Below are 23,867 nucleotides of genomic sequence, written 5' to 3' on the forward strand. Positions count from 1 at the left end.
GCTTTATATCTCTGACTCTGATTTTCATTTATACCGCAGACCTAATTTTTGTAGCCATGCGCTTTAATTTGAAACACCACTGTATTTATTTGCTTTTTTGCTGCAAATAAATAAATCAAAAAAATCCTTTAATTTATTATAAGTGAGCTCAAAACAGATCACAACAAAGTAAAATCAATACAAACAAAATTATGAATGTCTAATAAAATGCTAACATGGCGTCTCATGACTTCTTAAAGAAGAGCAAGGTTTATTTGGCATAAGCTTTCATGAACTGCAAATACCTTGTCACATCATGTGCAGCTGAAGTCACTGCAGTAGTTAAAATGAATTAAGCAGAAGGGCCAGAATTAATAAAATCTACAGTGAAATAAAACTGTCTTCATTGCTCATTGAAAAGCAGGCACCAAAAGAATCAGGTATACTTCTCAACAAGCTGTTCTACAGGCTACGTGACACAATGCTTTCTTTCAGCCATTCTCTGGCTGTTTCTCACGTTCCTGTTTCTCACTGCATCTCAGATGAAAGGGGAACATGCAGGAGGCCCTCTGTAGATGGATGCAAGGAGGTCACAGGCTATTTACATAGAGGGTTCTAAAGGTCAACGATGGCATGGTGAATTGGCCCCAGAAACAGGTTGGTAGTTTGCATGGCTCTGACTCCTGTGCTCTGACTTTGCATCACCTGTCAGAAAACTAGGTATGTGTCCTAAACCAACTGATGTTTCCGAACTATCTTCATGTATGGTTTCATTTCCTATTATAGTAGTCCAACCAGGAGGTGACTAGAACAGGAGTATGGTTTGATTTCATCATATAAGGACGGAGCTAGCTAACCAAATGGACTTTGCAAAAGGCACTCTTAGCTAGGGGGAAAAAAGGCAGTTGAGCAGGCAGGGGAAATGCTAGTTCAGGGAATAGCTCCAAATGGATAAATGCTCTAAGCATAGTGCAACACACACAAGGTAGTTGGCAAACCTTTGCTAGAATGATCCTATAGGTTAAATACCTTTTATTGTATTAATTCTTTACAAGTTATGCAAAACATTTAAATATTATAGGTTTGGCACTGAGCACAAACAGTTTTTACACCAAATTGTTTTATTAAATGCTTAAATTGATTTTAGTGATGTGAACTGGGTTGTTTTTTGGTTGTTGCTGCTGAAATCCTTTTGGAGTAACTATATCTGTGGAAGACTGATGATTTCATCAGCAGGGGGCATTTTTGGTAACGAAAAACATCCTATATCTATCCCTTGGCTTTTCCAACTCCCTTGTAGTCCTTTTTCATCATGTGGAAGCCATGGGAGTCACAGGACAGGAGAAAAAAGTCTTTAATTACCAAAAAATCAAAGCTGTTGAATAGGTTATCTGCAGATGAGGCTTTTCATAATTGAAGACGTCTTCTGTCCCGTGGCACCTATGACTTCCAGACAATGAAAGGGATTATATAGGAGTTGGAAAAGTGTTTAATTGCCTAAACACGTCCCAACACCAGCTTTCCACAGGTATAATTTCACCAACTAGTTTGACCCATTGTATTTTATTTATCTTTATGATTTTTTAAAGAAAGTCCCTTAGCATTATCTGATGGAGAAATCTGGATATAGTTTTTTAAAAAGTAAACAAAATCCCGTTGTTCAGTGATCCTTTCTAATGTTAATTGAAAGCTTCATGTTTACAGCTCAGCTCATTTTATTGTGCTCAGTACATCAGTGGGATTAGGACTAATTACTCTTTCATTGCCCTTACTCAGTCAGCCTTTGTTTGTCAGTCAGATGAGATGTTAAACTGCTAAAAAAAAGTTCCATTATTCCTTCCTTTTTTGTTCCTTTCCATTCTAACATAATAGATATAGAAATTAACTTAGAAATAGGTTTTTTGTTCTCACAGTTATGCTGAGGTATGTATTGACAAGTGAAGACAAGTCCTTACTTCTGGTGTTTCTTCGTTACCCCAGAGTGTTAATAGAATTATGGAAAGGGTCATAGATGAGAGAGAGGGAAGAAGAGGCATCTCTCATCAGGAAAGACAGAGAAGTTACATTCTTGGGATATCTCACAAGACTGGTTCTGCTTCAGCTTTGCCATCCCTTGGGTAAATAGATTTTTCACACTGCAGAGACTCAAATAAATATCTTAATTTGTAAAGGAAAACATTAAAAGCACTAATTACCACCTTTCTGTCAAAAGGAATTAATAGCTAAATTGGGAACACATCCTGCCCTATATTAGGAAGCTATTAGTGTATGCTTGTCAGGGTGCTCAGCAGTAGTTATTGCACCAGAATTCTCTTTTTGCAGAAAACAGGAGCACCACACCAATCCCATTTTCTCCCTACCAGGGTGTATTATTTAATGGCAAAGGAGCCTTCTCACTCAACCCATTGCCATCAGAAACATATAAGACTATAATATCTGCCAGAGTAAGGGATGATATATTGGTGTTAACAGCAGAGTAAGTAAATACACAGGAATGAGTTTTAAGTTTGAACTGGAAGTTAGAGGGACAGAAAGAACATTAGGAAAGTTACTGCCATCCTCTTCTGACAAAGCCAAGCCATGTGGATCATCCCTCACATTAACTCATCCACCTCGACTATTTTTCCAGTGCCCAACCTCTGTTTCCTCCTGGCCTACTTTACTGTCCTGTGGTACAGAGCCAGAGGGGTCAGGAATTAGGCTTAGCAACTCTCATCAGTTCCACAGCATGATCCGTCCCATTCCACCCCACCCCTTTCCACAGTAGGTGCAGAACAGGAAGGGTGCCAGCAGCAAGAAGTAGAGCAAGAGGATGTCAGGATTGAGGTCAGGGACATATCCCCTCGTTCTCATATGCACAACCTGAGAAATTGGGGAAAATTGATTAAAAGTGTCAGGGATGGAGATAAATTTTAAGAAGGGCTATTATGAGAGAAACCTAGTGTGGGATACTGAAGCACGTTGGTAGACCAGGGCTGAGGACTGGGAGCAAAGGACATTGTACAGATCTAGAGGAAATACAATTGCAAGGTAATTAACATGACATTACAATGTCTAAAACCCGTGTTCAATATGTCTCAAAAGACCTGTATAAATTCAGGTAGAACCGTATAAATTCAGAGAGGCAAATGTTCTTCTGAATGTTTACTGGACTGAAACCATTACTTGAGTAGTTCCCAACCTTAATCCACGTGTTCTTTGACTGCAATTCCCAAAAGCCTTCACCATCAACTGTGCTGGCCTGGGGTGGGTGGGTTGGGAGTTGCATTCCAAGAACACACGGGTTACCCAAGGTTGGGAACCCCTCCTTTATTTGGCCAACCAAAAAGAAAAGAAAAGAAAGAAAGAAAGAAAGAAAGAAAGAAAGAAAGAAAGAAAGAAAGAAAGAAAGAAAGAAAGAAAGAAAGAAAGAAAGAGAAAAGGGAATGAGGAAGAGTACAAGCTTTTGACATTGTTTTCTTTTCATTAGGCAAGATGCTTCACTAATTTGAGGGAAAAGAAAGGGAAAGGCCAGGTCTCGGGTCCATGTTCTTGACATGCTACCTTGGGATAAAATGGAGGAGAGACGCTGTGGACAGTAAAATTGATATCATCATGTCATGTGGAAGTGTTAGAATTCATCTACGGTAGCCCATAGACTTAGAAAGTGAATACATTGGCCATGTACCCTGCCATTTAGATTGCTGCCATCAGATTGGCCACAGATGAGAATTAAAATCTGGTGCCAACATGATGAAAAGCTCACTGAAGGGAAGCGCATTGAGCTGTCCTTTTTGAACAAGAAGTTGTATGTTTTTGTTCAGCTAGCACGTTGTTTGAGTTTGTTCCAATCAGTTTGACTTTGTTTTTGTTTACTTTCTGCCTGATCCAAGGCAATGGGGGAGGCATTTTCCCTCAACTGGTCACCCCCCTATTTCCATACAGTTAATTAAAAAACCAACAACTGCACACTGGAACGCACACTGGAGTGCACTATTTACTAGGACACTTAGTAAAACTAAATAAAAAAGACAACTGGCAATTGCCAATTATTACCTTGTTAGCTCTTGAAGGCACCTTCTGCTGTTGCAGTCCTGTGCAAACCATGCTCTCTGCCTCGGCTTTGCTGACTCCTGCAAAGTACCCTGTTTCCCTGAAAATAAGACAGGGTTTTATATTTTTTGCTCCAAAAAACACATTAGGGGGTATTTTAAGGGGATTTTTTTTTCATATACAACAATCTACAGTTATTCAAACACAGTCATGTCGTCGTCTTCTGGTTGCTGCACAAGGGTGGAGGGCAGGGTTTCACTTAATTGGGGAATATTTTTGGGGTAGGGCTTATATTACAAGCATCCTGAAAAATCCTGCTAGGGCTTATTTTCAGGTTAGGACTTATTTTCAGGGAAATACGGTATCATCTGGACAGCTACAGCAATTCTGCTGGGAAAACCCAATTTCATAAACTGCATAAACGGCAGGAATGTGTTTTTACATTTTTCACCCCTTCTTCATTTTTTCTTCTTTAAATTGATTTTATAACATTAGTCTTTAGGCTATAACAATAGCAGCAGCAGCAGCAACAAAATGCCATCAAGTTGATTCTGGTTTAGGGTGACACTTTCTAGAATGTTCTATGCATAGAGTACTTCTTCTGAGAGCACTGTGGTACTGCGCAACCTGTCCAAGGCTCTGCTCCCAGAAGTCACGATGAAGAATCTAACCTTGGCCTCCATAGCCAGGTACTCAACTCAGTGAATGATCCATGCTAAATCTTCATGCAAACTATTGTTTCATGCTACAGCCCAAAGCAGCTACTGTACAGGAAAAATTCCCATTATGATTTTTAAAAACATAGCAGTTATGAATAAACAGTACAGACCAATTCATTTAATGAACGAATGAATGTAAAAATAACTTTCTGAGTTGAATATTGCCTTTGCTAGATCTCTATGATGCTGCAGATAAAACATGTTTTCATGCCTTCCTGGATTCTTCTTCAAACATAGATATTATGAAAAGTGGGAGAATGAGGGAGAAATAAAAAGACCAGCAAGTCGGCTATTCTATTTGTTTTGTCATTAGTAAAGGTAAAGGTTCCCCTTGACAATTTTTGTCCAGTCGTGTTCAACTCTAGGGGGCGGTGCTCATCCCCGTTTCCAAGCCATAGAGCCAGCGTTTTGTCCAAAGACAATCTTCCATGGTCATATGGCCAGTGCGACTTAGACACGGAACGCTGTTACCTTCCCACCGAGGTGGTCCCTATTAATCTACTCGCATTTGCATGCTTTCGAACCGCTAGATTGGCAGGAGCTGGGACAAGCGACAGGCACTCACTTCGTCAGGTGGATTCGATCTTACGACTGCTTAGTCTTCTGACCCTGCAGCACAGGCTTCTGCGGTTTAGCCCACAGCGCCACCACGTCCCATGTTTTGTCATTAGTCTCACACAAAAGAAAGGAGTGTCTTGGCATCAGTCTCTTCCTTCCCTGTAGATAAAAACTCTGATTGTGACTCTGTCAATTCCTTCACTGGCTTGATCCTTCTGTTTGGCTAGGGTGAAAAGAAGAAAAATAATACTGTACAATGTGTGATCAAACAAGCATTTAGCCTCCGTTTTGATTCATTTCATGGATGGGCTGGTTCTCTCCTTTTTCCAATGATCACAAAATGTAGTTGCTGGAGTGAATCAGCCCATCCTTCAGAGCATTCCTACACACACCTTTCTGGGCCTCTGTGCGTGATTAATATTATTTTTTGTGTGGGTAGGATTGTTCTGTTTTTGTTCATTTCTAGTCAGTGTGTTCACTGGAAATAAACCATAGTGAGTTTGGGGCTGTCAAGGCTCCTTCTGCTGGGAATTGTCCATATTATGAAGTGGCTTAAAGAAGAGAACAACTTCACAATACTGGGACATTAAACACTTCCTCTGCCCTGCTGAGGACCAGAGGAATTTTTTAAAAGAGTATTTTGTGGTAGCACTGATGTGATGCATCAATTTGTTTGTTTGTTTTCTTGATTTAAAAAAAAAAATCCTCCAAGAAGTGGAAGAAGACAGCAGAAGCAACGAAGAGGATTTATTTTTCTTTTCTTTTAACATGTCTTAATGGTCAGATCAAGAACCTGCTCACAGCCCAATCCACTGCTGGTCAGTACTTGGCGGTGGATTTGGTTGCACGCAGGTTCTTGACTGGACCATTAAGACATGTCAAATGAAGGGGGAGGGGCGGAAATCCCATTCATTGTCCTCTCCGGTCTCCTCCCATTTATGAGAGGAATTTTTCTATTTTTAAAAAAATTATAAGAACTGCAGCACATCATCACTGCCCTAATACAGTCTAATAATCCCCCCTCACTTCCTCTGCCCCTTCATAGAGCAGAGGAAATATTTAATTTGCAAATATTGTGAAGTGTCTCTCCAGCCATTTCATGATATGGGAAATCCCCAGCAGTTGGAGCAGAACCAAACAGGGATGCTTGATGGCCAATATGCCATTAAGATGGGAAGATCCTATGAAATGGCATACTGGACCTCTGTCTGACCCCCTAAGTAAAACAGCAACTGATTAAGATCATGTAAGTGCCTCTAGATCTGTTTATTTAATGCTGAAGCAGGCAATAAAGGAGATTGGTGGGTTTCCTTGCAGAGTCTATTCCACAGCAGAACAACCACCATTAGAAAAGCTCCATTCTGCAGCCTAGCGGCTCTCTCTTCCCAAATTGAGGGATACAGTAAAGCACATTCCAACAGCCCAAGATGGTAAAGGGGCTTGTATGGGAGAATGTGTTAACTATATGCAGTGTGCAAATCCTTGTATCAGAGTCCTGATACTTATACTTTTCTTTTAATTCCAGCCAAAAACCAGCTTTACGGAAAGAAATGCAGAGCAACATACCACGACCTGTTGGGGTCCACTCAACATTACCTCAGCCTGCAACTTCTTTACTGTAAGTTGTCTCCTCTCCTTCTGCTCTTCTTTTCAGAACACATAAGCCAACATGGCGCTCTCCGCTGCAGATTTCCTTTTCCCAAAGCAGCTTTTCTAAAAAAGAACAAACCTATATTCAGGCTCTAATACAGGGTGAGGGCAGAAGGAAGATCAGGATACACTAATAAATCACAGTAGGTCAACAAGAGTTTCTGACGTCTAATTGCTAACAAGAGCAACTACAAATGGCCGCCCTGCCCCCAGTTAGGTTATTATGCTTTGTGAGAAACACTTGAGTCCATTTTTGCGCAAACAAGACAGTGAATTAAACTTAGATAGTTAAAATGTCTTGGGCTGAGTTTGTGCTTAGAGGTACTTTATTCCCTTAATTCTATATACAGGTCAGTCCCTAAAGCTCTTTTTAAATACCCATCTCCAGCCAGTGAATCTTAGCGTTGTTGTGAAAAATCAAAGCAAATACTGCAGGCCTGAGGTCCGTCCACCCATGTTCTAATATGCATGTTTCTCTGTAATGCACGATTAGCCCTTGGGTTATTCTGAGGCCAGTCCTTCCTTTTCCTTCTGTTTACTATTCTGCTCTTTGTTGTTATTATGTTATTTTTGTCTTGTGTGTTTTTAAAAATCTAAATGCTCAGATTTGTAGTTCTTCACAAAGCATCACCTCTTGTCAGATTTCTTTTGTGTTTGGTGAGTGTACATTTGTATCTTCCCACTCCATAATCCTTTTAAATATACCTTTTTTAAAAAAGACATTACAGTATAAACTTTTGTATCATTACTTCAATTTTTTCACGCCCACCTGAATTTAGCAGCATACCAAAATGGCAGACATATAGTATTTTATATTTTTATATGTATTTTTAACAAGTCTGCCCTTCCTCTCCCTTCTCTTCTCTATTCTTCCCCTCATCGTTACTTCTTTCTTTTCTGTGTGTATCTGTATGGTTTTGTGAAGCTCTGTATTCTTGAAGACATAAACCCAAAAGAATTTCAAAGTGACATTGGAGAGTGCCAATTCTTTCTAGAGCTCCACTGACGAGAATTATTCTTCTTTGCAATAGGCCTCAGAAACTCTCAAAAGAGATTATTTTAGAGATGTGGATTAGTTTATAGTAAAACTCTAACAGTAACTGTTGGGGGAGGGCAGGGAATGCTTTTAAAAATGGGTATAGTAGATCCATTAAAAAACTCGGCATCTCTTTGTGTTATGTTCAAACCTGGGATTTGAACATTAAATACATCCACAAAATCAGTAAAGCGCTGCCCTGTTTTGCTGCTCTTAAGAATAACTCCAGCTTTGGAAATAATACAAAATGATCCCTTTTCTGTCTGTGTGACGGGAAGAACAAAGGAGCAACAACTGGTCTGCATCCACCAGCATGCTTCCTGTTTATACTGTGGTCCACAAACCTGTCTTAATGGGCTGTTTGAATATGGCCAATGTGTTAAGAAGCACACATTACAGATTGTAATAAAGATATGCCTCAGTAAACATAGCAGAAAACAAAATACCGTAGAGAATGTAATAGCAGTCCTGGACATAAAAATTGCAACCAAGTCCCTTTGAAACCAGTCAGACTCAGACTCATCCTGTTTGCTTGCTTTTCAAAAATATGAATGTATTTTCCAAATAAAATAAAAACAAATGCATTAGCATAGCATGCATCTTGCTAACATACAACAAATTCATAATCATTAATTACTGTTTGTACATGTTTATTTAACCCCACAAGAGTTTATTTTTCAAAATGCCAACAACAAAGGTTTCTATGGCTCTTTCTAGAGACAAACAAATTTATTATGCAGCATGCTTTCAGTCTAATCATCAGATTTCTTTTCCAAAAAGCCCATTATTTCTCTCTCTCTTTTCTAATACATGTAAATGTATAGTTTCGCTCTATACAACCCATCTCATAATTTGTTTCTTTAGGAGTATTTCACAGATTTCTGATATTTAGGCAAAACTATAATTGTAGAACATAATCAAGTTATTATCTGAAACAATGAAATGCAGCACTGGGTTTTAAAAAGTTATGTTTGTTTTATTTTCATCTGCTTTACAGAAATAAGCATAAGAATCTAATTGCACTTAATAAACATTTAGCAGTGATTAATATTTGCTAAAATCTGTCCTTCATTTGTTTTCTTGAAACCATTTCTATGGATGTACGTTAAAGGCCAAGCTAGACAGGATGCTTTTGGGAAATCCCATTGAGCATAGTAAGGTTTGTCTTTCCATCTCTATATCTCACATTTTTAGAAATGTTAAGATAGCATCCATGGGGCCCTCATTAAAACTGAAACTGGAATATAACTTTTCTCCTATTTGTTGTGATCATGAAAAAAAATCTGGCTTTCATCAAGACTGTAAGAGACAGGAAGTCCTTCCTTGCCCTTTGCTGTTATGATGCTACTCAGAGTCCACCAGTACTTATATTTAAAAAAAAACATGCATGTTAATTGTGTTCATACAGTTAATGTCACATCTACCTTGGCAATAAAATAAGTTGCCCAATGAAAGATACAAAGAGGTTGTCACACTCCATCTCTTTTTATCAGACTGGTGCCATAAGGCAATGCTTTACCTTGTCTTCAATTGGTTGGTCACACCCCATGATCCAACTACCTATAGTAGTCTGAATGCGCAGCATCAGCACCATAATTAATTTATTTTTAATGCTTTTCTGGAATCAGCAGACAAATGGGAGACAGAAAGAGTGAAACATCAAGCAAGAAGAGACTAGGGCAGGAACTACATATTTCAGATAGCTCAGTTACCAGCCAGCTAGGTAGCCAGGAAGCTTCCCAGCTAGTCTTCTATGGAGGACAACTCTATCAGCTCTGTTTTCACTGCATATCTAGGGCTCTGCTGCCCCAAACCTGTGGCTGGAAGCCTCTCAGTACTAGTCAGTCAGCGATGGAAGCCCTAGTACAGTTTTCAACAGTGCACATTAGTGCCATCTTTAAACTGCATCAGAAGTTGGGTCGTGTGCATTGACTAAAGTTGCTGTGAATTTACTTTGGGCTTTCCATAACAAGTAGTTACAACCCAGAAGTTGTATATGAAAAAGACATGAATTAAATTAGATTTAGCCCCATAGTAATTTTTTTCTTTTCATCTCTATATCCCCATTATGGCTTTATGGTTACTAAGCTTTAATACTGAACGGAGGTTGATAAATGGTAGTACTAAGGTATGTAGTGGGGTTAGCAGAAAAGTCATTCACATAGTACTTTGGACATTATTATCTACAACAACTTTACAACAGAAACATCAGTGTCTCTATGGCAAGTCTAATGAACACCAATCTTAGATCTGGGAAAAGTCCACAGGTGGGACACTCTGAGAGGGAGCATTATGCTGGAGTACAACATACGTATTGTGTGCCAGGACTGAACTTTCTCAATTAAATGGAAACATATTTGAATTTAGGATAATAAGATATTGGGACATGCCATCTACGACGTACCTGAAGGTACACATTGCGAAAATAAGGACACTTATACATTTGTTCCTCAGCTTGATATCTTGGTCTCTTATCCTCTCCTGTTATCTGACCTGCCCTCCTCCCCACTTGAGTCGTTAATCAGGCTCCACTGTCTGATTAGGTACCAGCAAAGCAGCTTGGCAAGCAGCTAAACCCGTCTTTCCTAGTCCCTTTGGCTGCAACTGCTCTACAGTTCTTGAGGATAAGCTCTGCTTAGCAGAGGCTTTCAAGCTTTAAGAGTGATTAAGAAGACAGGAATGTTGTGAGTAGGGGCGGGGGGAGATGGCTCACTTGTAGTCATGCCAGAAGAACCCCCAGGACCCCTAAGGTATAAAAGGGACCTGTACGTCCACTCAGTTATTTATTACTCACTCACCATGATACTCCAGGCTGTGCAAGTGCTTGTAACTCCACACCATCTTGGGGACAAAGGGATGTGAAGTGAAGCCAGATGCTCTAATTCATTTTGCCTCCTGCCTCCTGTTTTAGCTACCTCCATCACCTTTGTTCCGTCTCTATCCACCCCCATCCCCGTGGACCCTCTCTATCCATCTCCTCCTTTTCTCTGTCCTGTTCATCCAACCAATTTTACACACATCCTTCTGCCCTTTCAACCTCACCACTACCTTTTCTCCTGCTACAATCCCAACCATGCTCAAAGCTCGGCCTATATCTCAAGATGAACTCCCTGATGATTTTTTTCTCCCGATGCACTTGGACATTCCCAACATAACAGCTCTCAGTCCCTTCTTAGTACCTCAAACTCATCTGGGTAGTCCAGGCCTCTTCATGGGCATGGCGGCCTTCATGTTCCTGTTGATTGTTACTGGGGTGCCGATCAACGTCCTCACGATCTTCTGTACCTTCAAGTATAAGAAGCTACGTTCCCATCTCAACTACATCTTGGTCAACCTTGCTGTGTCAAATTTGCTGGTGGTCTGCATTGGATCTACCACCTCCTTCTACAGCTTCGCCCAGATGTACTTCGCCCTGGGCCCCACTGCCTGCAAAATAGAGGGCTTTTCTGCTACTTTGGGGGGTAAGCAAACTTCAATAGAACTGGCAGGACTGGACGGGCAGAATGGATCTATGGGCCAGCAGGAAGAAAGATAAAGAATTGGGGGTGTGGAAGGATTGTTATTTGAGATTATAGGGGCATGAAAATACAGGGATATCTGAGGATTCCACTCTATCATTAAAGATACCGTGGATATTATGAGACAGTTTGATTAGCAAAAGGGCACTTTGTGAACAAGTAAAAAAGAAACCAGAGACTGCAACTCGGAAAGCATGGCTACCTATATGTGATTATCTTCTATATCTGCATTTGTGTATAGGCTTGATTTTTGAGAATGAACACTGGTAGACATTTCTATTCTCTTGCTCTACTCCCATCCAGGTATGGTGAGTTTGTGGTCCTTGGCAGTTGTGGCTTTTGAACGATTCCTGGTCATCTGCAAACCCCTAGGAAACTTCACATTCAGGGGTACCCATGCCATCATTGGTTGCGCTATTACCTGGGTCTTTGGTTTGGGGGCTGCATTACCACCCATGTTTGGCTGGAGCAGGTATGTGCCAAAGAGGTAGATTGTGTCAAGGTTGCTGGGATGAGATTGTGGGAGTGGGTATAGCTGGGATTCAACAGAGGTGTAAGGCTAAAATCAGTAGCTGATGTGGAATCGTCAGTGTGGAGTCCCTTGTGTTTTCTCTCACTTCTGTGTGAGGCCTTCCCTTCTTTGCTACGCTTGTTGTGTGCAGAGTAAGAGAAGCATTTCCCTGTGCTTTTAGCTGTTTGCAGTGGAAACATGCTGCATGTTAAAAACTGTTTTAACTTCCTTAGATATATTCCTGAGGGACTGCAGTGCTCATGTGGCCCCGACTGGTACACAACAAACAACAAGTGGAACAACGAGTCGTATGTGTTGTTCCTCTTCTGTTTCTGCTTTGGAGTGCCACTGTTTATTATTGTCTTTTCATATGGTCGTCTGCTTCTCACTTTGCGGGCTGTAAGTACCACCTGTCTCTCCTCCTCTCTCTTCCCATCCTCTGGTTATGACGCTCTGCGAAAGAATAACAAATAGGACAGCCATCAGAATTCAAATGTACGGGTGTCTAATTGTGAAAGTTGAAGAGGCATGTCTAGAGAGGAAATGTTATGAACGTATAGTGTTGCTTTGTACTACAGAAAGAGCACCGGCTCTTCCTGACCCTGCTATCACATAACCTTTGAATTCAGGATTTAACATAGAACCCTCCAAATGAAATGCATCTTTTTGATCCTGATGTAATCACACTCTTTCCCCCCAGGGCAGGCTGTTGGCGTTTTTGAAACATTTGAACTCCTGTCAGTGTTTCCTGAAGGAACACTCTTGACCAACAGCTTCTGCTCTGTGCAAAGTTCTTCTGGATAAGAATCAAAATAGGAGTGGCACTAATGGATAAACGCATCCAATGTTTGTGAGACTGCCTGTCCCGTTCCAGAGAGAACTGAGGCTACAGAATATGGGGATGGGGTGGGGTGGGGTTGAATGTTGCTGCTGCGCAATCTCAATGAAATTGTGACTGAACCTCCCTTTGGCACCAATAAACATTGCTCTTGTTGGATTTGTAGCAGCTTCAGCAGGAGAGAGGGAAGTTTCTCATGAAGCGCATAGGAAATGGTCCACTTCCCCCTCATGTGTTACTGACCCAATATGAAACAACCCCCTTCCTACTAGAATGCTTAGCGCGCATTCACACCCTCAAGACATGTAACATTCATATGTGCCACATCTACTTTTGCTTGAAGAGATTGGCGAGAACCTAGGGTCCATCTATGTCATCTCATGCAAGAACGGGAGAGGAAAAGCATTGTGTTATTCTGTTTTATTTAAGCCCTTTGCAACCCTGACACCAGCAGGTATGTCCACAGGGGCAGTTTTATCTGTGCACTAAGACTACACATGCATATTTACACACACAGCACCTGTATAAGTGCGTGGCAGCCCATGCAAATCTGTGGCAGCCGTTGGCCTGTTCTCAGTGCTACCCTTCCTCCATTGGTTTCTTTCACCCTCTGCTGCTGATTGAAGAAATTGCAATGGTGAAAATCTAAAGGAACTACAAGCAAAGAGGAGGCGCTAGAGTTTATTATTGGAGTGGTCACAGCGGAAGCATCCTCAATGGATTTGAACTATAGGAAAGAAGGTTTTTATGTTGAATATCAAGGAAATCCTAAGAGCTTGAGCAGTGGTGGTTACGCAATCTCTAATCTCAGTGTTTCGTTTTTAAACTGTCGAATGCCATCTGTTGGTGCTACTCTAAGTAGGAGCAATCTAGTTTTAAGCAAGTGAATCCTATGTTTTCTATGATTCTTATCTAGAATGTTGCCTTCACTCCATACGTAATAGGTTCCGTCATAAGAGACAGAGGTCACGGTGAAGGGGCTGCAAATAGCCAATATTTTATTACAGCAGATAATTTCACAGCAGAAACTGAACTCCTGTTTTTCCATGCATGTAGTTTATCTGTATTTGGTAGACTTAACTAATACATCAGTCTCTGTGCTATTGTTCTCAGTTTTCTGTCTTCACCAAGGTGCAAGTAGATCACGTCAATATGGTAGCCCTTATGTTGTGTGCATTCTGCCAGCTGGGCTTCAATGTCTTTCACACATGGCCTATCATCTTCCCACCCCCAATCAGGTTGCCAAGCAGCAGGAGCAGTCAGCCACAACGCAAAAGGCTGAGAGGGAAGTAACCAAGATGGTGGTGGTGATGGTGATGGGCTTCCTGGTGTGTTGGATGCCATATGCTTCTTTTGCATTGTGGATAGTGACGCACCGTGGGGAACCCTTTGATGTCCGCCTGGCTAGCATCCCCTCTGTCTTCTCCAAGGCCTCCTCAGTTTACAACCCCGTCATCTATGTCTTCATGAACAAGCAGGTCAGTACAGATAGGAAGCAGTGGAGACCAAGGTGGGCTGGGCAAGAAGAAAGAGTGAGGGATTCATTCTACCCCACCTCTTTGACTCATTGGCTCTCGCTAGAGTCATTTGGGAACCTGACATGCTGTTCTACTTGTTCTGATTTGTCACGAACACACACAACTCCCCAGTGTTAAGGATTTAACCCAAACTATATGGAGCCCCATCTTTCCTAATTGTATCAGCATTTCTCCCTCACCTTATTGCCCCTTCTAGTATCATGGTCCATAGGATATACCGTCTGTATTCCTCTTCCAATATAGCATGGCTCTGGAACCCCTTACTGGCCATACGTGCCAGGACGCTGCTTTAGAGAAACTTCAGCTTTGGAGATAGCTAAGAGACATTAATGATGAATTTAGAAGCAACGTAGGGACTGTTAAAAAAAATCAGTAATGATAGACAATGAGTAGAAGTAGTCAAAATATTTCTCTGAAAGACCAGTTGTCCACCCATATGTGTCGCCCACAGTGGGAAGTTAGGAGCGTTCTGTGTTACAGATTCAGTTCATGTGGGACGACAGTGAGGACCAGCTGACACACCAGGCCCTCTTTGCAGCATAAAAGGGTTCCAGGACAGACAGGCAGATGTAGACGGATCACCTAAAATCTGATGACCAGAGCCAGAACCCTGGTATTTCTCCCTGTCCCTTTTTAGTCTCACTGACTCTGAGAACACCTCTCCCTCTTTGGAGGCATCTTGGGTTGTAATCCTGCTAATTAATATTCTCTCTCTCTCTCTCTCTCTCAGTTCCGCTCCTGTATGTTAAAGTTTGTCTTCTGTGGGAAAAGCCCCTTTGGTGATGAAGATGATGTTTCAGGTTCCTCACAAGCCACCCAGGTCTCCTCTGTGTCCTCCAGCCAAGTGTCCCCAGCATAACCATGGGCAATGCCCACACGGCCCACTCTACCTCCAGGGCACTCCACTTCTGTGTACAGCACTGCTCCTCACCCTGCACGTCAGGATATTCCTGGTGTGCATTACTCCTGCAAGTAGCCTGTTCCCGTTCCTCCCCGCCCTCCCACAACAGGCATTTGGCTGCTGTGCAGATCATTCACACTACATATCCCAGCAGGCCAGCTGTTGCTCCACAAGTCTCTATATCTAATGGTTCCCACAGCAAGAAGTTCTGTTCATGGACTGTTTATCCCTACCCCTCTAAAGCGAATGCAATGATTGCACACATACTGATCAGGGGAGTCACGTAGCAGCTATTCCAGTACAGCCAAGTCTCTCATTTCATGGAAGTGGTATCTGGCTGGTACAGCCTTCCTGGTATCTGCTAGTGCAGACATTTCTGCAAAAGGAAAAAAACATCTGGGTTATAAATGAATGTCTCTCTGTGCTCTGGCTTCTGTGCATTGACAATTAGGTGTGCTATGAACTGCTAGCTTAACAAAGTGATTGTAACGGCAGGGAGTATATTCATCTACTTTTGCCTCCATCAGAGAATTGTCGCTCCTGGTCAATATCAGAACTAGCACATCAGCAGTGTATGTGCCTCATTTTTAGATGGTGGAAGGAAGTTTATCTTTAAGTAGTGAAACTGCACTGCAGCCCTGTTTCTTTCCTTCTATATTCCATTCTTTCCAGCAGGGGGCAGCAAGAACATACCATAGCAATACCTTCAGAAAGCCACTCTCATGCCCTTCAGAAGTACAGTACTGTATAACGCAAGAGGGACCCACAACCACGCATGCCCAGATGCAATTTGTATTCAAGGTGTCCCCAAATTACGTGTCTATAGATACTTTTAAATGGTTGTTGCAAGGCATGAATCACTAGTGTAATGGTTCCTCCGGAGCAAAGATAGGTTGCTGCACAGGTCCAACCCTGTGCTCCTGTATTGCTTGAATAAACAGACACTTCAGCACAGAGTTCAAGATTGGTATGCCAGGACCATAAAGCAACGAACCAGTCACCCTTTGAAAGATGTCTGTCCAGCGTTCCATTACAGATGTGCATGCGTGCGTGTGTCTAAAAAACCTCCTCAGAGCATTCCACTACTGAAGATCCCTCTCACCGGGGCTGTCACGGGAATAACAAGACCTCTGGAATATCTGTTTAGTACTCACGGGTATTCAGAAAAACAGATAGCTATACTTTAGGCCACAAAAGCAAGAGCCAGCAATACTTAGCACGTATAGAGCATGTGAACATGTTTCCAAGCATTCTACTTGCATTGCCTCAGAAATTCTTACACGAGAATTCCTGTGAGGCAGGTTGGTATTATCTACATTGCCAAAGGAACACTGAGGAAGAGGTATACAGTTGCGCTGGAGAATACTGTGTAAGTTAATGGCTGAGGCGAGATTTGAACTGGGTCTTCCTGATTCACTGTGTACTCTAACCAGAGGAAAATAATTATACAAGCACATAATCTCATAACATAATCATTCAGAAAACTCATGACATTAGAGCTTTGAGTATGGTTACCTCAAGTTTTCCCTCCATTCCTTATCTGTCATTCCCACCTGCCAATATTAGGATAGGAAGGACAGACAGAAGGAAGGAATTAGATACAGGGTGAGGAGACAGTGTGCTGAATTAGCAACAAGGTAAAATGGAATATAAGCAGGTAGAGGGTACAATCACACACCCTATGCCCTGATATACAGATGAGAGCATGCTGTTTCAAAAGGTGGGTGGGACAAATGGCCTCCTGCCTTTACTAATAAAATTGAGCACCGAGCAGCTCCCCTTTGCACCAGATAAACAGAGCAGATAACCTCATCTCTGTTGCATAGCACCCCCAGGCATTGCAGGGCAGTGGTTTTGTAAATTTGTACATATATAATAATCCCTCTGACCCACCTTCTTTCTGTAACTTCTCTCTTGTTAATGAAATAGCTCTCCCACACTGGTCCTTGGTTACAGGAATAAATACAATGGAGATGCAACTTTTGAATCCACTGTGGTGGTTGGTTCTTGGGGTTTGCAATTTAAAAAGGTGATGGAACCCCTGTTTCTCATTATCTCTGCATGATGGGGGCCGGGCTGTGTGGAGGAACAGCAACCCGTCCAGGAAGGGCCTTGAATTCAAAATACAAGGGGCCCATACATGGACAAGTTGCTAATGTGACTTTTTCTGGGAGATGATTGCCCCTTACCCAGCCCCTCCAGTTTGACGGCTTGCCCTGTAGCCCTTTTCAAGCCTTGAAGTGGCACCTTGACCCCCTGAAGAGTGTAGGGCACGCGGCCGAGTTCTGCTAGTAGTGAACTTTTTCTAACTGTAAATAGTTCAGAACTAGCGGAATTCCTGACGAGAGCCCAGGAGGTTGGAGGCCAAGGCCCAGTTAAAGAGACCCACCCAAGCACTGCTCTCAGCGCCTCACTCTGCAAGCCAGGATCCCAAGCCCGTGACACTGAAGGAGATTTAGAAAAATCCGTCTCCCAACAATTATCGACCACAAGGTCTACCTAATTCTGATTCCACTTGAAATCTAAAAACCATCAATTTTCTCCATAATATAGAACATAGTACGTAAGATAATCACATGTCTCTACATTTGGGAACAACAGGTTCTTAGCTTTAGTTATTATCTTTAGCTATTTCAGCCTCCATCCATCCCAGAAGGGACATGGCCCCTGAAATAAAGAATGAAATCTCCCCTCCTTAGTGGTACTTAGCTTGACTTTAGGCTCTGGAAATGTTTCCACATCTCAGAGAGCTGGCTCAAGTGCTTCCTCAGGTGGCATCTGAGTGGGGCCCAGAGTCGAACCCTTCTAGGCAGCATTCAGCATCTCAGAGAGAAAGAAAATGCAAGAGTCACCCGCTATGTGAATCGCGCAGAAATTATTCTTCCCTTTTGAGAGGCAGTCAAATATACAACTTAGTCTCTTTGTTCCCTGCTACTTGTATCTGAGCAACATTAACCCCTGAGAAATATTTGCATCTGAGCTATGTTGGCATATGCCGGATACAGCGCCCAAATATAAGAGAGCCTGAGGATCATATTCAAAGACTGCAATGGGGCATTTAAGCCCCACTATTAGATCTGAGGCAAGACATTGACAGGTCACTGCTTGTAATAGTACAACAGGCAGCTAAAATCCTTGTTTGGGGGGGGGGGAATATGCCAGGGCATATTATGACAACATAATGAATATAATAGCTGCAGTGGGGAGAAGGGTTCTTCCAGCTGCAGAAAACCACACAGTCAGTAAAAAGGGGAAAAAGTAGACAAAATATACACACACCACCTCTGACAGACTATACTTGTATTCTTCAGGGGCCCACAAAGGGTAAAAGTCCCTGGCTGTACAGATAAAAGAAGCATACCATAAATAGCACAATCATCCCTTGTGCTGATTGAGAAAAGTGTGTGCGTGTCAATTGTTAACCTCTGAAACCAACAAAGGAACATATAGGAGAAGGTCCATTTGGGTACGGTGTGTGTTCTATACCCTTCCCACGTGTTTCACGTCATATATGATTAATCTTCAGAAAAAATATATATTTCTGATTGATTATTCCTTGAAAAAAGGTAGATTTCTGACTAGTGTGAAACATAAAAACAACACATTTTGTGAACAATAAATGCTGCGAAGTGCATAGCAGTTTTCAAATTGATATCGAGTCCTTATGGAAGAAGAGATCTGAATTCTGCTATAAATCTACCCCACTGCTCCTTCCCCTCACCAAGATATGACCTAACATTCCTAAACAGACTCTTTTATCCACTGCACAAACAAAAAACAACCACAAAACCTACATCATCACCAGAGATGCCTTAAGAATACGTAGGTTTATGTAGCATATTAGGAAATAATGAAAGTGTACGCTGATCTCGGTGTACACTGTTTTTCAAATGGCTGAAATTTCACTTGTGCACTGCTCATGAAGCTTGCATCTGCAAGTCTCCCTGAAAACCCCTTCCACCCAAATACATCAGAGAAATGAGGAAGCATCCGTGGTCCCTTCTTGCAGGCCTGGTACCCACTTAGCTACCCAAAGTACCTGTGGTGGGTTTGGTCCCCATGGTGTGCCCCCGGCGCTTCCTTCTTTGCTGTGTGGCTCATTGCACCTCGGCCTCGCAGAACTCTGCCCCTTTTTCCGTGCCTGGGAGATTAAAGTTTCCAGTTTCCCTTAATCGGACTCCCCCGGAGTGACCCAAAAATCCCCTGGATTACAGGGGGCCAAGAGAGTGGGTGTCACCTCCCATCAGATGAGCAGCTTGAAACTTGGTACAGTTTGATGGTGGTGGGGGAAGGGATTAGGGCATGCATGAGCCAATAGGGCAAGAAGCAGAGGGAAGGGGAACCATTACAGTCACATGGTTACAGTATGGGTTGAGACAGAACAAGATGTTTGGATCCCGGAACTCATAAACAAATCTACATGGACCATAAGCCATGGATGCAGTTTCCTGGATAATCCTAATTAATGGTTGTTGTGGGTTCCCAAGCCAAACTACACGAGAGCACAGAGTGCTGTCCTCTGAAGATGCCGGACAAAGAGACTGGTGAAACGTTAGGAAGAACAACCTTCAGAACACGGCCAAAGAGCCCGAAAAACCCACAACAACCATTAGATCCCAGCCGTGAAAGCCTTCGCGAATACAAAATCCTAATTAAAATGAACAGAACTGGTCTGCATAGCTCCCATTAATTTGAATGGGACTGTTGCAGGAGAATTTCCCAGTGAACTGTGCCCAATGGATCCTTTCTGTATCTTCCACTCTGCTGCCTATAATGGAGCTCAAGATTCAAAGGCCTGGTCTCCAAATACTCAGGTGGAAAATCAACCTTTTAGGGGGTAATAAATCACAGACAGCATTCTATTCAGGATGAACATATTTTAGATGTTGATCCGACTGTGAACGTAAATCAATAAATCTGTTCTTGCATACCATAGTACACTAAATGGCTGTTACAGTATGTCATGGAGATCTTCCTGCTCCCATGAAACCTCTGAAGGTGTAAGCTATGAGGTCCAAGGTAAATCAGTGTTTCTGGTGGGGAACTGGAAGCCTCAATCTTTGGTTTTCAAGTAGATCCTTATGCTTATATTACAGCAACTGGAAGCCCTAGCTGTAAACAAAAACAAAAAAACACTTTAAAGGTTCTCCAGATTCTTGGGCATTAGTGCAAAACCACATTCCCACGGAGATGGAAAACCCATATCTAGGCTGAGCCATTTCAAACTGCAGCTAGTAGCTCACATTCTGACTACTTCTACACACCAAGATAAACATTTTTTTAAATCTCTCCATGTAAAAAAATTAGCCTGCCATGGCAAACGGAAGGCTGCAACTCGTAACATGCAAGGCATTTATTTCATGCAAAGATACATTCAAACACAGGACTGCCACTGTCCATCTCAAATGCTACCACCTGACACAGGTTTACCACCTCAGTGATAACTGAGCTCTGTTGGACTTCTGTGCTTACCTTTCAAGTTCTTATGGCTGAGGATCCAAATACCTGAAAAAGAATTTCACCCTCCGCCAAGTTACCTGTTTCTTAATATGTTCAGAGAATACTCCTGTCCTGGTTCATTTACTGAGGGGATCAGAGAGAGGGCCGTCCTTCGGATCGAACCTTTCTCTGGAATGCCCTCTTTCATGACACTCATATTGCTGTCATTTCAGTGCCAAGCTGGTTTACTTAGAGGTTGGCTACACAGGAGTTTAAAAGTCAGCTACACAACATTTCAGTTAGTGTTCCAACCCATCCCTAATGTGGAGCAGTCCGTCCCAGATTGGTCTTGGTCGGAGCCTACTGTTTATTTGGAACGTTTAAGGGTTGGTTGAAATAAAAAGTGTGATTGATGGCCTAGATCTTGCCAGTGTCAATTTGCCAATACTGTGAAGTGGCTTAATAAGTGAGCCACTTCCAGATATTGACAAATTAATTACTTCCTCTGCTCACCAGAGGGAAGGGGAAGTGGGATTTTTTTTCCATTTAAGATTTTCACTGATTCAATATGTTAGATGTACACAATTAAATCTTTTCTTTATCTCAGTGGGTGAGAACCCCATTTCTGTATGAATGGTCAGTCTTAATTAAATCTTTCTAATCAAGCCTGGCGGTTCAAAAGCAACACACACACTATTGTTCCTGGGAACTAATGGGGCTGCACCCTTGCTTGCATTTTGAATTTTGATGCTGAATTTTGATGCATAGGCTGCTCCATTTTTATACTTCTGGTTTGTTTTATCACATTGTAGTTTTATCTTTTCATTTTATTTGTGGCATATTTTGGCTCTTGTTTGTTTTGTTTGGTTAGCAACCTGATAAAGGGAAGGTTGAAAACACAATAAACCAGTCAATCAAACCAGGGTAGACAATATGCAGTCTGTGGACTGCCTGTTGTCCTTTCAATGCAACCAGCCTTCCTGAATTGACAATTTGCTGCTAAAATCATAAAGCATATCCTGTGCTCTGGATTCTGAAAATTCTAATATACAGTCCTGAAGGACACTACTGTGCAGCAGGATGCTTTTGTAATCATCTGCTGCTATCTCAGAATGGTACCCACTGGATTTTGGTGGCACATACAAATTAGGGGGTAGGGAGGTTCTCACTGAGTTCTAGGCAGTTCCGTTCAGGGCCCCAATGCAAGAATTTGCCCACTCCTACCTTAAAACAAAGACTTGAGTCTTGGCCTAGCTATATATTTAGAAGCACCAATTTGTACAGCAGAATAATCTGTAGTCTCAGTGGTTTCTTGCATTGCTCTTTTCTCTGCAGCTCCTAGAATCTTGATTTTGGGGGAAAGTAATAGGAAATCTGTAATATGAGAAAAGGAAACAACTCTCTCGCATAATAGCCTGAACTCATCGAGGAGGGGAGGACAAATTAATTAATATACAGTAAAAGCAGATTTACATGAAACAGTCGAGAAAAGTGTTACCATACTGCTATTACATTGGCAGTGCAGATATATTTGTTTAGAGTTGACTGTTGTGATACTTCATGATACATCTATGCATAGCATTCCGTTATGGCTGCTAATTTGATTATTTATCTATACTGCTTTTTTCAGAAAATTGCTAAAGGAAGCAGCTGGAGTACCTGAGAGACCACCAAGACCTAAACGGAACTTCATGAAGAAGAACAGCTCAAGCCCATCTGGTTATGGGGGACAGGGATACTGAAATTAATGCATAATGTGCAGGAGAGCTACTGTATACCTGATAATTCTCTCCCCCCCCCCCCCGTTGATTCAGAAGCTGAGTTTACACAAGTTGTCTACAGACAATCACCTCCCTTCTGTTCCTTTGTAGCCTTTGACTCTCTTCTTTTTTCCCCCCTCCCTGTACCCTGTGCTCACCTGTGTGCGATGTTGCCAGTCCTTTAATCCCCTCTGATCTCCTCTTTAGCCCTAATTAACAATTAAGGTTCCATTAATGTTTTGCCCTGCTTTCTATTTATACAGATGAAGAGAAGAGAAAGGGTCTTCCACCCCCCAAGGACCCACCTGAAGTTTTGTTTGATTATTTGTAGAAAAGGGAAATCGTTGTCCCTTTTCTACAAATAAGTGTTTCCTGCCTGTTGGTGGCAAACCACCATGTTTGGGTCATCAACATACACATACCTGTCAACCGCAGGGGCAGGAAACACTTAGACAAAGAGAGAAGCAATTTCTTAGACGTTTCTCACACTCTGGCAGATTAAATTTTTTATGTTGATCCCGTAACCCTGCTCTTAATAGAAAATTTCCCTCTGTTCTGTCTCCCCGTTGGGTGCCCCACTTGGACTTTTGCCCTGATCCATGCTGTCAGATGACATAACAACCAGGCACTGAGGAACACACACACAAAAAACCTGACCCAGTTCAGCTTCATATCCGCCCAATCCAATGAGTACAGTTGGCTTCCCTCAGCTCAGCAACAGATAACACCACAGATTTATTTCATGTCAGTTCCCCCCACAACCAACCATTGGGGTATTTCAGATAGATAATTCTAACTCCTTGGCGGCTTCTTATGTTTTGCTGGTGTGAGCAATAAACACACGTACACAGTCACTCGCACACTGATACAGAGGGAGAGAGAATGAATACGTTTAAGGTTGGGCTTGGCTTAAGTCGAATGAGGAAGCAGATACCATGAAACACATCTGCTCCATTTTGGCTCTTTCACAGACCAGTAGAAATCACAGAAAAGTGATGTTGGAAGGGGCCTACAAGGCCATCAAGTCCAACCCCCTGCTCAATTCAGGAATCCAAATCAAGGTAGACCTAACAGATGGTTGTCCAATTTTCTCTTGAATGCCTCCAGCACCATCTCCCAGGGTAATTGGTTACATTATTGTACTGCTCTTACAGTTAATGTTTGTTCTGATATTCAGCCTAAATCTGGCTTTCTGTAACTTGAGCCCATTATTATGTGCCCTGCACTCAGGGATGATTGAGAACAGATCCTGCCCCTCCTCTGAATGACTACTTGTTGAATTTCATTCTGTTGCTTTTGGCCCAGTGCTCCAAAATGACCTATCAAGGTCATTTTGAATTTTGTTTCTGTCTTCTAGGGTATTAGCTATTCCGCCCAATTTTGTATCA

The 23,867-nt window shown here is 42.1% G+C and overlaps 1 protein-coding gene and 1 long non-coding RNA gene across 2 annotated transcripts; one reads left to right on the plus strand and one right to left on the minus strand.

The window, feature by feature from the left end:
• The first annotated feature begins 8,313 nt into the window (after positions 1-8,313).
• Positions 8,314-15,443, plus strand: LOC110078668 (blue-sensitive opsin). The gene is made up of 5 exons (XM_020793071.3): positions 8,314-11,435; positions 11,796-11,964; positions 12,237-12,402; positions 14,080-14,319; positions 15,110-15,443. Exons 1-5 carry the CDS (start codon positions 11,048-11,050, stop codon positions 15,236-15,238), a joined length of 1,092 nt encoding a protein of 363 aa, XP_020648730.1. The 5' UTR covers positions 8,314-11,047; the 3' UTR covers positions 15,239-15,443.
• Positions 12,217-14,695, minus strand: LOC110078671 (uncharacterized). Its single transcript, XR_002300477.3, has 2 exons — positions 14,559-14,695; positions 12,217-12,456 (listed from the first exon to the last, which is right to left on the minus strand). It is a non-coding gene; the product is annotated as an uncharacterized LOC110078671 (long non-coding RNA).
• Positions 15,444-23,867: the final 8,424 nt, after the last annotated feature.

The sequence above is a fragment of the Pogona vitticeps genome, chromosome 2 (genome assembly GCF_051106095.1).
Source record: "Pogona vitticeps strain Pit_001003342236 chromosome 2, PviZW2.1, whole genome shotgun sequence".
Lineage (NCBI taxonomy): Eukaryota > Metazoa > Chordata > Lepidosauria > Squamata > Agamidae > Pogona > Pogona vitticeps.